The sequence below is a fragment of the Zootoca vivipara genome, chromosome 12 (assembly GCF_965207765.1).
Source record: "Zootoca vivipara chromosome 12, rZooViv2.hap1.1, whole genome shotgun sequence".
In the NCBI taxonomy this organism is placed as follows: domain Eukaryota; kingdom Metazoa; phylum Chordata; class Lepidosauria; order Squamata; family Lacertidae; genus Zootoca; species Zootoca vivipara.
In genome coordinates, this window is record NC_142595.1 from 42,216,216 (window position 1) to 42,228,606 (window position 12,391).

Below are 12,391 nucleotides of genomic sequence, written 5' to 3' on the forward strand. Positions count from 1 at the left end.
CACTGTATAGTCCTGTTGTGTTGGATGAGTTTTAGTAAGGCTGTGGATGTGGACAAGATGCTTGGATCAGTCAGGACGACCAATTGTATTCTGGATCCTTGCTCCTCATGGATGATAAAAACTAGCAGGGAGGGGATAGCTGGCTGAGCCAGGGAGGCAATGAATGTCTCCTTGTGAGAGAGGATGGTCCCCTGCCTGCTTGGAGGAGGCATTGGTAATACCACTCCTCAAGAAACCCTCATTGGATTCAGAAAATCTACTGGCCAGTTGCTAATCTCCCCTTCCTGGGCAAGATTCTTGACTGGGTGGTCATGGACCAGATCTAGGTGCTCTTGAAGGAAACTGATTGTCTAAATCCATTTTACAAAAAAATGATATATCTTCAATAAAAACTTTTACAACCATAATTTAAAACAAACAGAAGGTTTAAACCACAATAGACTAAAACAAATGGCAACTCATACAAACTTTCTATACATCTGTGTAGCTTTCTCTAAATAAAAATGTCTGCACAGACAAGAGACTCTTTGTATTTAGGTAGAATTTTCTATCTGAAGGGCCACAGGTTCCCCCTGGCTGCAAAATCTCTTCCGCCGGAGGAGGAGGAGATGTTGTGGGCCCACGAGGCCTTCACGTGGGGGGGTGGCCATTCCCCCCCCAGCCCATTGGTCGGTTCCCTGCTGCGGTGCGCCCTTGGTGCATCCAATTAGGAGGCTCCAGGGGGGGCATGGCTCGCTGATTTAAGCGAGTGCGCGGCAGGGAATCGGCCTCGCTTCTCCTGGACCCCAGCTGCTCCTCCCCCAAAATGCGGAAGGGTACTCCCTTAAGAAGTCCGGGGGCATTGCCAAGTCCGAAGCCGTGGTAGGTGAGGGCCAGAGGGCATGCACCCTAGTGGTGGCCCCAGGATGAGTTCCTAGTTGATGTGCATCGCAGGACTCGTCCAACAGTGGTTAACCCTTCACAGACTGCCAGCAGAGCGGGCTGGAGTCGGATATAGTCGGTTAGATCCAATGCCTATGCCAATACCTCTCTACACCCGTAATCAATAAAGTTGTGGCCTTCTACGCCCATTAACCTTGTGCAATGTGTCCTGTGTCTTTATTTCTCCCAGGGAGGCATTGGGGTATCGCCACACAACAACCAGTTGGTACAGAAGGAATAAGATTATCATTCAGACATCCAGGTCCCAGTCTGTACGGAGCTTTGGGTACCAGTGACTGTTCAAGTTATTTTGGTACCTGAGGCAGGAAATTCTAGGGCTGGCCACAATTCCACACACACACCCAAACTGGGAAGATCCAGAAGAAAGCCAGCCAGGATACAGATCCAAATCAACGTATTGTGTGATGGGGTTAATATTGAATTAGTCTTAATTTAGAGTAGGAACAGATATAGGAACAAACCAAGGTGCTACTAACAAGGAATTAATTGTTTCAATACATATTGAAACATACTTGAAACAGTCTTGAAGCCCATATTGAAGGGAGGTTTCAACCTTGTGGACTTTTCTCTACTCTTAGAAGGATGGTTGGGGAAATCCAAATTTGACTTCTCCTTACTTAGACCTCTGTAAGTCCAATACAGGTCACTGGATTCTATTCTAATTTCTTGAGGTTTCCATAACTAAGGGTTATGCTCAATCATTTTGTTTTGTCCTTTTAAATGGCTCGTATTTCTTTAGATTTAGGAGTGTGAATGTATTAGGATACTAGGATTAAAAGAAACTTGTGACTGTACTGCATTGTGCTGATTAGATTGTAACAACTGAGATCTCTTTTTTCCAAGACCACGGTGTAATAAAAGTTTGCTTTTGAAATTCGCTGTGTTGTGAATTTCTTGGTTTGGAATTGTTTAGGCACACATTCAAGGCATCGTGTGTTTGACTCCCACAACATACCCACCTCTCACACGTGTCTGTTCTGGGGTTCATGGCTGAATCATGTATGCACACATGTTCCTAAAGGCACATGTAATATTGGTGGTGGACTGCCTGAGCACTTGGGAAATAATATAGCCACAAATTACCTTGCTAATCTTGTCGTCCACTTAATAACACGTCCTTCCTTCTTTCCTGATTGGTACAGTTGGATATTATTCAATTCCTGGAGGTGGTGAGATCACACATTTGGAAAACTTGTGGGGGAATCAAACCCTTGTTTCTTACCGTCTTTTTTTTTATCCCTTGCCATCTACCCAGGAAACCAAACTAGAAGTCAAACGAACACACAGTGCACCCTTGTGGTCTGCTGTGTAGCATGTCCCTTAGTGACAAATAATTGCTTTTTTCTCTAGCTCCCCAAGAGCAGAAAGAGCAGATAAGGCACCAACGAATGCAGCCCCCTTTCAAAAAGAATGAGCAATTGGCTACACACACACTCCATTTACTCTTGACTTGCTGTTCAACCTTTGAAGCAGATAGATTATCACCAGAGATGTCTCATCACAGCACTCACAGGCAGCAGATGGAACCGGATCAATCAGCTCCAAACTGATGCTGATCCTGAGTAGAAGAAATTGCTGCTGAAAACCTCAAGAAATATCTGCTGGGGATTTGCAGGTGGGTGAAAAAATAGTTGCGGGTGTATTAGATTTTTCCAAAAAGGCAGGTGCGAAACTCTGCGGAAGATGACATATTGCAGACTCCTCCAAGGAGCTGTCCAGCAGTTTCTATCTGCTGATCTGCTCTCTCTCCCTCTCTATCTCCGGAGCTCCACATGCCTATTGGTGGCTAGATTGTTTATGGGCATAGGAGTAGCATAGAGACTGCTCATCATTGTTGGGATGCAATTCTCCATCCAGAGCACTGGAGGCTATAGATAGTACCTCCAGTATCGAAGGTGACATGCATCTCAATGCTGGAGAACAACAGTGGAAGATGCCTGTTGCTGCTTTCAAGTTCTATTTATGGGTTTTTCATAGGCATCTGTTTGACCACTGTCAGAAGACAGAACACTCAGATTACCACAGCCTGATCTGGAATGGATTCGCCCCAGCATACTGTTGGAATACTGAGGTTAGGGAAGTGGTGTTCCTTTCTAAGGGAGAATATGAGAACTCAGAACTACCTTTCCAGGTCAGACACTGGCAGGTATACACATGGCAGTTCATTCCATTTTCCCAGTGTTTCCCTGACTGTTAATTTTCACATTACATTTGTTGTTGTTTAGTCGTTTAGTCGTGTCCGACTCTTCGTGACTCCATGGACCATAGCACACCAGGCACTCCTTTCTTCCACTGCCTCCCGCAGTTTGGTCAAACTCATGTTCGTAGCTTCGAGAACACTGTCCAACCATCTCGTCCTCTGTCGTCCCCTTTCTCCTTGTGCCCTCCATCTTTCCCAACATCAAGGTCTTTTCCAAGGATTCTTCTCTTCTCATGAGGTGGCCAAAGTATTGGAGCCTCAGCTTCACGATCTGTCCTTCCAGTGAGCACTCAGGGCTGATTTCCTTAAGAATGGATAGGTTTGATCTTCTTGCAGGCCATGTACATTATACAATGTAAAAAAAACCACACCCAGAACTATAGAAGGGTGTAGCAGATGTTTAGCCCTCGTTTCCATAATATTTGCAAAGGTTTTTTTTTTCTGGCAGCAAACAGCACAGAAATTAGCACCAAAGTTTTGCTGCATTCAGCTATCGTTCTGGAGGTATCTTTTGTGTCCTGTGAAAGCTCAAATATAATGTGGAAATTAACAATTAGAGAAAAGTCACAGAAATGAAATAAACTGCCCTGGGAATGCAACTTATGACCAACTAGCTGAGTACTCTTTCAGCTGCTGGAAAATGCAGGAGGGGAGAGAGTGCTTTTCTGCGCAGGTCTGGTTTGTGGGTTTCCTAAAAGCATCTGTTTGGGCACTGTGAGAGTAGTACACTGGATTGGATGAGCCATTGGCCTGATCCAGGAGGGTTCGCTGGTCTTCTTAAAGAGGGGGAACAAAATAGACACCTCAAAACAGCCCAGTGAGGACTGAATATGCCCAGTGGTCACAAGAGTTCTAACAGCCTTTTTCTGGGATTGTGTGGTGGCAGTGGGAAGGTGGAAAACTGGGAGGGGGGGAATAGAGGGGAGAGATGGGTAGCTGGGATACCAAGACACTCCACAGAGCAACATTTTCCTCTCTTCTCTTCTCTTCTATTAAGGTCTGCAAAAATTAAATCCATCAGAGTGTCACCAAGAATAGATAACTGTGGCAACTCTACTTTCACTTCCAACAACCCTTTATGTGCAGGGAACAAGGGGAGCAGGGTTCAAACAACGGTGAGAAGGGAAAAGATCTGGGTTCAAACTCACCAACCCACATTTATCAAAATCCCTTATTAGAACGGGGCGGGGAACCAAGGTCAATGATAGATGTGAAAAAGGAGGAGGAAGCAAAAGTTAAACCTCAGTTGGGCATGCAGTTTTAAGGCCAGTCTTTAAACAGTACAATAGGAGTGGATCCAGTTCAGTAATGAAGGTAGGGGAAGGGGTACAGTACTTCTTCTTTTTTATGCTAATAATCTTACAAGACATGATCCGGAGTGCCTTCTCATTCTTTCCATGGGTAGGTTAATGTCCAGTCTCTCTTGGAATCTATAAGCAACCTGCACAATTTTTATACCAATCAATTCTCTATTCTAATATACAATTAGCTTAAAGTTATGCCCTGTTTGCCCCTGATCTTTTTTTGTTTGTGAAGTGATGTTAACATTTTTAATTACCTGCTTTTATTCAAAACGTGAGGGAGTCTGTCAATATGGTGTCCATTTCTAAGCAATTTCTCACTTGCCCAATGCCTAAATCTGATGGTTTCTTTGACACAAAACTGATGGACTTGAGTGAACTGCACCTTGGATACAGGTAGGTAGCCGTGTTGGTCTGAGTTGAAGCAAAATAAAAAAATTCCTTCAGTAGCACCTTAAAGACCAACTAAGTTTTTATTTTCTGACGAAGTGTGCATGCACACAAAAGCTCATACCAAAATAAAAACTTAGTTGGTCTTTAAGGTGCTACTGAATGAATTTTTTTATTTTGCACCTTGGATAGTCGGTCTTTCTTTTTTGTGGCATGTATGATTTATTCATTGCTCCAACTATGACTCAATGTAAGGCAGTAAACATATAAATAAATCAAAGACAGGCAACCTATGTCCCTTCAGATATTTGTAGGACTCCAATACCCATCATGCACAGCCAGCATTGTCAATGGTAAAAGAGAAAGGAAGTTGGAATTCCAAAAGACCTGAAGAGCCACATATTCTCCATCCCTGGTGCAGACGATACTAAGTTAGATCAAGGAACAGTCTGAATCACTATAAGTCCTGCGATAATATATGAACCACTCAGGCTGGAGTCTCAGCACTCAGCTGAAAAGAATGGCACACCTAAAACTGTGAAGCAAGTATCTCATTACTCTCTCCTTTCTCCCCAATTTTCACAGTGATACACAAGGAGGGAATGGTGTGGTCAAACCAGACCATGATGACTGAGTTTGTTCTACTGGGCCTCTCTCAAACCTGGGAATTACAGCTCATCTTATTTGTCTTCTTCCTCCTCCTCTACATTGGTACTCTCTTCAGCAACACTCTCATCATCTTTGCAATTTTCAGGGATCACCGTCTTTCAGACTCACCCATGTTCTTTCTGCTGGGTCATTTGGCTTTCCTGGACCTCTGCCTGTGCTCCTTTGCCACTCCAAGATCTCTCTTTGATTACCTTGCCCAGCACCATGTCATCTCCTTCCATGGCTGCATGACACAAATCTTCTGCCTCCACTTCTTTGGAGGCATTGAGATGTTCCTGCTGATTGTTATGGCCTATGACCGGTATGTGGCCATCTGCCATCCTCTCCGCTATGCCTCACTCATGAGCCGACGCCATTGCATGGCACTTCTCCTTGCCTCATGGGCTGGTGGGTTCCTCCATGCGACTGTGCAACTGGCTTTCATCATTAATGTGCCTTTTTGTGGACCCAATCAGGTGGACAGCTTCTATTGTGACCTCCCCTTGGTCATCAAGTTGGCCTGCACTGACACCTACCCCCTGGAGGTCATGATGGTCACCAACAGTGGCATTTTGTCACTGGTGTGTTTCATTGGCCTGCTTCTCTCATATGGATTCATTCTCTACACTGTCTGCTCCCGGGCCTCCTCAGAAAGAACCACCAAGGCTGCCTCCACATGTACCTCTCACCTCATTGTGGTTGCCATGTACTTTGGACCTATTATGTTTATTTACTTGCGTCCGTACACCCGGTTCATGATTGATAAAGTGCTCTCTGTCTTCTACACTTCCATCACCCCCTTGCTGAACCCAGCTATCTATGCTTTGAAGAACAAAGAGATGAAGGCTGCCATTGGAAGTCTTTTGTCAAGGCTTTCTGGGCAGGTTTCCACTCAAGGCCGGGCCTGCCGTTAGGCAGCTTGCAGAGGCCCCCTTTTATTTTATTTACTGTTCCCCTTGCATTTATACAAGATGTGGGTAAAGTGGATAGGGATAAGTTTTCCTCCTTCTCTCCTAATTCCAGAACCTGGGCTCACCCAATGGAGCTGAAAAGGAAGCAATTCTTTACACGGCACACTGCTGGACAATCAAACTTACTACCACAACTGATGGCCCCCAACTTTAAAGGATTAGAAAGATTCATAGAGGATGGCTGCTCTTCATGATGGCTGCATGTCCACCAGCATCAGAGGCGGTGTGTCCCTACCAGCTGCTGGGTAACAAGAGTGAGAGAGGGCTGTTGGGCTCATGCTCTGCTCGCAAATTTCCCCTAGACATCTGGCTGGCCCCTGAGAAGCAGTTTGCTGGGTTAGATGGCATACCCTCCAACATTTATCCAATAAAAATAGGGATGTCCTATTCAATTTTATTATTATTATTATTATTATTATGCTTATTATGTTTATTAAGTTTATTATTTATACTGCACCCATCTCACTGGGTTGCCCCAGCCACTCTGGGCAGCTTCCAACATATATAAAAAAGAAATAAAACGTTTAAAAACTTCCCTATACTTCAGGTGTATTCTAAAGGTTGTATAGTTAGTTATCTCCTTGGTATGGGGGTTGCATAACTCCATACCCTCCAACATTTCCCTGATGAAAATAAGGACGTCCTAAGGGACGCGGGTGGCACTGTAAACCACAGAGCCTAGGGCTTGCCGATCAGGTCGGCGGTTCGAATCCCCGCAACGGGGTGAGCTCCCGTTGCTCGGTCCCAGCTCCTGCCAACCTAGCAGTTCGAAAGCACGTCAAAATGCAAGTAGATAAATAGGTACTGCTCTGAAGGGAAGGTAAACGGCGTTTCCGTGTGCTGCTCTGGTTCGCCAGAAGCGGCTTTGTCATGCTGGCCACATGACCTGGATGCTGTACGCCGGCTCCCTCGGCCAATAACGCGAGATGAGTGCCGCAACCCCAGAGTCGGGCACGACTGGACCTAATGGTCAGGGGTCCCTTTACCTTTACCTTAAGGAAAAGCAGGACATTCCGGGATCAAATCAGAAACTGTAAATCTGGTAATGTTTCTGGATATTTTTTCTAATGTTTGATGTTTTATTATGCTTTTATATGTATCAGAAGCCACCCAGAGTGGGTGGAGTATAAATAATAAAATTGTTATTATTATTACTGATAAATTTTCGCTTTGTGGTGGTCTGATGACTAAATACAAATAAATGAATCCTAATGGGCTCTACAATGCTACAAATTCAGTTGCCTTCCCTTTCCACTTGTGCCCGGTACTGTGCTTCCCATTTTCGCAATTGTGCCATGGAGGTGAAAAATACATATGGACTTATAAAATTAGCCTTTACGTCCATCAACCTCTCTGAACAGCCCTGCGTCCTAATGGTGATGCGAATGACCCCCCCCCCTCCTTGCTGATCAGTTTGGCCATCAGCAGGAAAGCTGCTTGGCTGTGGATAGGGAGAGAGTTGAAGTGACCATAGCCCTTGGTCAGTTGGCAAATGATGAAAATGGCCTTCAGGACAAAAAGGAGTCAGTTTATTATATTACGGCCGTCTCAGTCTTTCAGTCTGCCAACCACATCAACTGTTTTGAAATAGGCAGTTTTGATACATATATTATTCCTTGACTGCATTGCATTGCATTTAAACACCACCTTTCTGCCCAAACACCCGAGGTGGTTTGAAATTTTATATGAACCATTGTTTTATTCCTTAGGCATTTCGGTGGTTCAGGTTACTTATTGCAAGTGCTGTTGCTTTACTCCTAGAACAGGGGTCAGCAAACTTTTTCAGCAGGGGGCCGGTCCACTGTCCCTCAGACCTTGTGGGGGGGCCAGAGTATATTTGGGGGGGGTGAATGAATTCCTATGCTCCACAAATAACCCAGAGATGCATTTTAAATAAAAGGACACATTCCACTCATGTAAAAACATGCTGATTCCCGGACCGTCCGCGGGCTGGATTTAGAAGGCGATTGGGCCGCATCCGGGCCCCGGGCCTTAGTTTGGGAACCCTGTCCTAAAAGATATAACATGCTGTCACAACAGAAAGCCCACAGTCTTTTTAGCAGACAGCCCTAGCTGTACACAAACCCTCTTTCCATGGGTGAACATGCACTTTGACAGCATTCCCAAGGGGAAATTCGCCAGTATTTTATTTTGTGTCTGTAGGAGTGGATTTTTAAAAGAAAATTCTACTTGGCCTATTGTTTGTGAAGACAGGGAACATTTATCCTACTGTAGATTCTTAAAATGAAATAAGGAATGTGTGGCAGCACAATCTCTCTCTTTTGAAATATTTTTATTTTATAGTTTACCCCCCAAAAAAAATAGGAGGGGTGTAATAAAACAAAAGGCCAGAATGTTTTGATTGATCCATTAGGTTTTTATTTATTTTTAAAGCAGTTTTAATGTAACAAATGTCAGCACCCTTCCATAATATACCCTCTCTCGTTTTCTCCTTTGTCATAATATTCTCCACTCACTACTCGCGAGGAAATGCCCTTTAAGAATTGCTCCCCTTCAGGCAAGAGCAAGGAACCTGTGACCCTCCAAATATTGCTAGACCACAACTCCCATCATCTCTGACCATTGGTCATGCTGCCTGGAGTTGATGAGGATAAATCTGGAGAGTTACACATCTGCGTTTAATACCCAGCACGGCACTTAACAGCCAGTCAAAAACCTTCACTCCTTCACAGCCATTAGGCTACTTAAATGGAAGCGAAATCTTGAAAGAACAGCAGCATATTCAAAGCCTTCCAACCGGTTTCTGTGCATTCCAATCTGGCCATTTACGAAGCAGTGACCTGGTGGCCACTTAGTCTCATTTATTTTTGGACATTCCTTCACATACAGCTCACACACATTATCTCAGTTGTTCCTGCAACTGCCTTGTAAGATGGATCAGTGTTGTGACATTTGTGCTAAGCTTGTGAGCATGACGCCTTGGATAAAATCACTACGGTGATTTTTGGATTGCGTGCCGAGGTACCAAGACTTCCCACCAATAACTCGCACTTCACACAGAATTTAAGTTTAAGGGACAGATCTGACTTCCCTAGCGTACTGGGGAAGCCAGGATAGGTAAACACCCTCTGAGAGAGGCCGGGGCAGGGCCACTAAGCCCTTGACCTCTCCCCCAGATGCTCCCTGAGGTTCATGCTCAGTCCTAGCCCCTAGCGGGGGTATGGACAAACGTGGAGCCCCAGGATTCCTTTAACGGAATACCCCTAAAGGCAGCAGCAATTTTGAGACGCAGGCCCAGCCAAATCCATACCCCTCCACCATCCAATTTGAACCAATGCCTAACCGCAACCTTACAAGTTGTGACATTTTTTCTATGTAGTAGGCAAAAACCACAAGGCACCAGCCAATCAGCCAAGTGGCAAAATTCCTACTAGGCCCCCGCATCAAAACGGACGACCCCATGACAGGCACAGCAACGTCATGCACAAACAAAACCCCTAAATATAGGGAGGGAGAGAGGGAGATCCATTGCAAGCACCAAAAGTGAAACCGTAAGCTGCTTGCTCAGTATATATAGGCTGTGGCTGTCAATCAAATAATTGCAACATAACCTTCACCCCAGCAACAATACCCCAGTGGCCATCCAGACTGACCCGCCCAACAAACCAGAGAATGTCTTGTTAACCCTTCCGCAACCCATGCTCTCCTTAAGGGGAGAACCTGCTTAGCCAGTCAAATTCACTCCCACAACCTGGATGACTTTAAAAGAGGATTAGACAAATTCATGGAGGTTAAGGCTATCAGTGACTACTAACCCTGATAAGTATGTTCTGCCTCCACAGTTGGAGGAAGCTTGCCTCTGACCAGTTAATGGAAATAGCAAGCTGGAAGAAGGCTATTGCACCCAGGTCCTGTGAAATAACCACAGGAATCTAGTTGGCAACTGTGAGAGCAGGAAGCTTTGGCCTGATTCCGCAGGCACTTACTTCTTCTGTTCTTTTAGGGGGGGGGATAACCCCACCCCAAAACAACCCGATGAGGACTGAACATGCCATCAGCCACAGAAAGCCAACCGCCTGTTATTGTCAGCTCCTAAGCAAATGAAAGAACAGCAGACCATACAAGACAGAAGTCAGCTCACTCACAGCCTAAGCCAAGAGTTTCCTAACTTAGAGCAATGTCACGCTGGTAAATTTGGCAGGGATGGACTTTGATATGGTGGTGCCTTGAGCAATGACAAAATTTGGCGCCCTCTCTAAATATTTCTTATTTTCACGATCATTCCTTTTGGTACAGTTGCTTTTTTGTGGAACTTCTCAATAGGCTGACAAAAGCAGAAATTGTTGTTGTTGTTGTTGTTGTTGTTGTTGTTGTTGTTGTTGTAATGCACCCTCTTGGCTCAGTACCCTGTGCAGGGGAACCACCTGCACTGCCCAGCGCTGCCCTTGGCCTCATTTGTTTCCCTGCTCAGTTTTCCCCTCCCTTGGGATAAAAAAAGGGCATAGTAGGAACAGGTGCAATTTCTCAAGCTGATTTCTAGTTTTTAACAAGGTCCCCAAGGTATGGAGTTGGGCTCACCTCCAGGGCCATCATGAGAACAAGTCCTGTTCTTCCTTCAGTGAGCAACATACCTCCTGGGCTCAGAGAAGATAAATATGTGAGCAGTGATACAGACTGAGAACGAGGCAGGGGGGGGTACCCTTCCTATCCCGCCGAAGAATGTGGGTGCTACGTTGCTTTCAAGAAACCTTCATTCTCCAGTTCCCTTCTCCTTTTCCTAATGCCTCCCATTCTCCCTTTATCAATGGGAACCAGGTACGTATCTGAGCTATTTCTTGACTTTGGTGATATTTTTAATCTCAGAAATCCCTTTGTCTGTGAACAACACCCATTATTCCAGAACACCAAACCTACATCAAACCTGTTCCCAACTGTAAGTGTTTGCTCCAGTCTTTTGAGTACTTGGGCTCCTCCAGATTGTGCATTCATCTTGATTTGCTTGCACAAAGCTTATGCAGAAGTTAGATTGAGCATTCGTTCTGATTTGTTGTGGGCCACTTATATAACCACGAGCAATCAAACTGCATTTGTCTTAATTTTCTTGTGGGGCATCTTCATGTTAATCATTTGTTCATGTTGGATTTTTCTTTAGTAGTCAAGTTACTTTAGAGCCGGTCTAATGTAAATACTGTCTTTTTAAGAGAAACAGGTGCCGGTGTTTCTGTTAATTGCTCACAGGCATGGGCTCTGCTTCTTGTATATAAGGCTCTGCCAGAAAGCCTTCTGTATCTCTTACTTAGATCTTTCAGTTTGATTCATCTCTTAGTAGATCACTCTCTCAGTTGTTCTCATTTTAAGAGATTCCTTAGTTGAATCTTGGTATGAGAGTTGCTTAGTTATAAAGCTAGTTTACTGTTAATTCTTGGGTAGTTTAATGGGAGTTATGTGGGAATTTGTGGGAGGTTTGGAATGGGTTGAAGGTTGGAATGTTGCTAAGAGAGATAGCATTTATCTTTAGTTTAAAGTCTCTTTAGAGTCAGTTTGTATTTCAGTTTAAAAAAACCCTACCGTTTATATTTTCATCTGCATACTTTTACAAGTGTGCAGCTAGTAAGGGGTTTCATATAAGGGAGATAATTCCCTACACTCTTGGTGGTGTTTTCTTAGCCAGGTCAACTTCTGACTGCGTATACTCTGCGTGAAGCGTACTGTAAAGGGCCACTGTAAAACTGGGGTATATGATTTAGGTTAAGCAGGTTTCAATATCCAGTTTTCTCCAATATTATTCTTATCTTATATATATTGTTTTCCAATAGTTCACCCCACACTTTTGAATGCATTTCCACACCACTTTCCGAACTGCAAACAGTCCAATTCTTTTTTAAAAAGTGGATTTGTTGCGCTAGGACGACAGAGCCCTAAAATCAACTTTAGTTATCCAAACTTAAAGTTCTGTTTTGTGTTTGTCATAATACTGA

General features: G+C 44.3%; 1 protein-coding gene across 1 annotated transcript; it reads left to right on the forward strand.

Annotated features, from left to right (window-relative positions):
- Positions 1-5,426: 5,426 nt before the first annotated feature.
- LOC118095608 (olfactory receptor 4K14-like) lies at positions 5,427-6,501 on the forward strand. The gene has a single exon (XM_035136854.3). It carries the CDS (start codon positions 5,436-5,438, stop codon positions 6,393-6,395), a length of 960 nt encoding a protein of 319 aa, XP_034992745.3. The 5' UTR covers positions 5,427-5,435; the 3' UTR covers positions 6,396-6,501.
- The last annotated feature ends 5,890 nt before the right edge of the window (positions 6,502-12,391 follow it).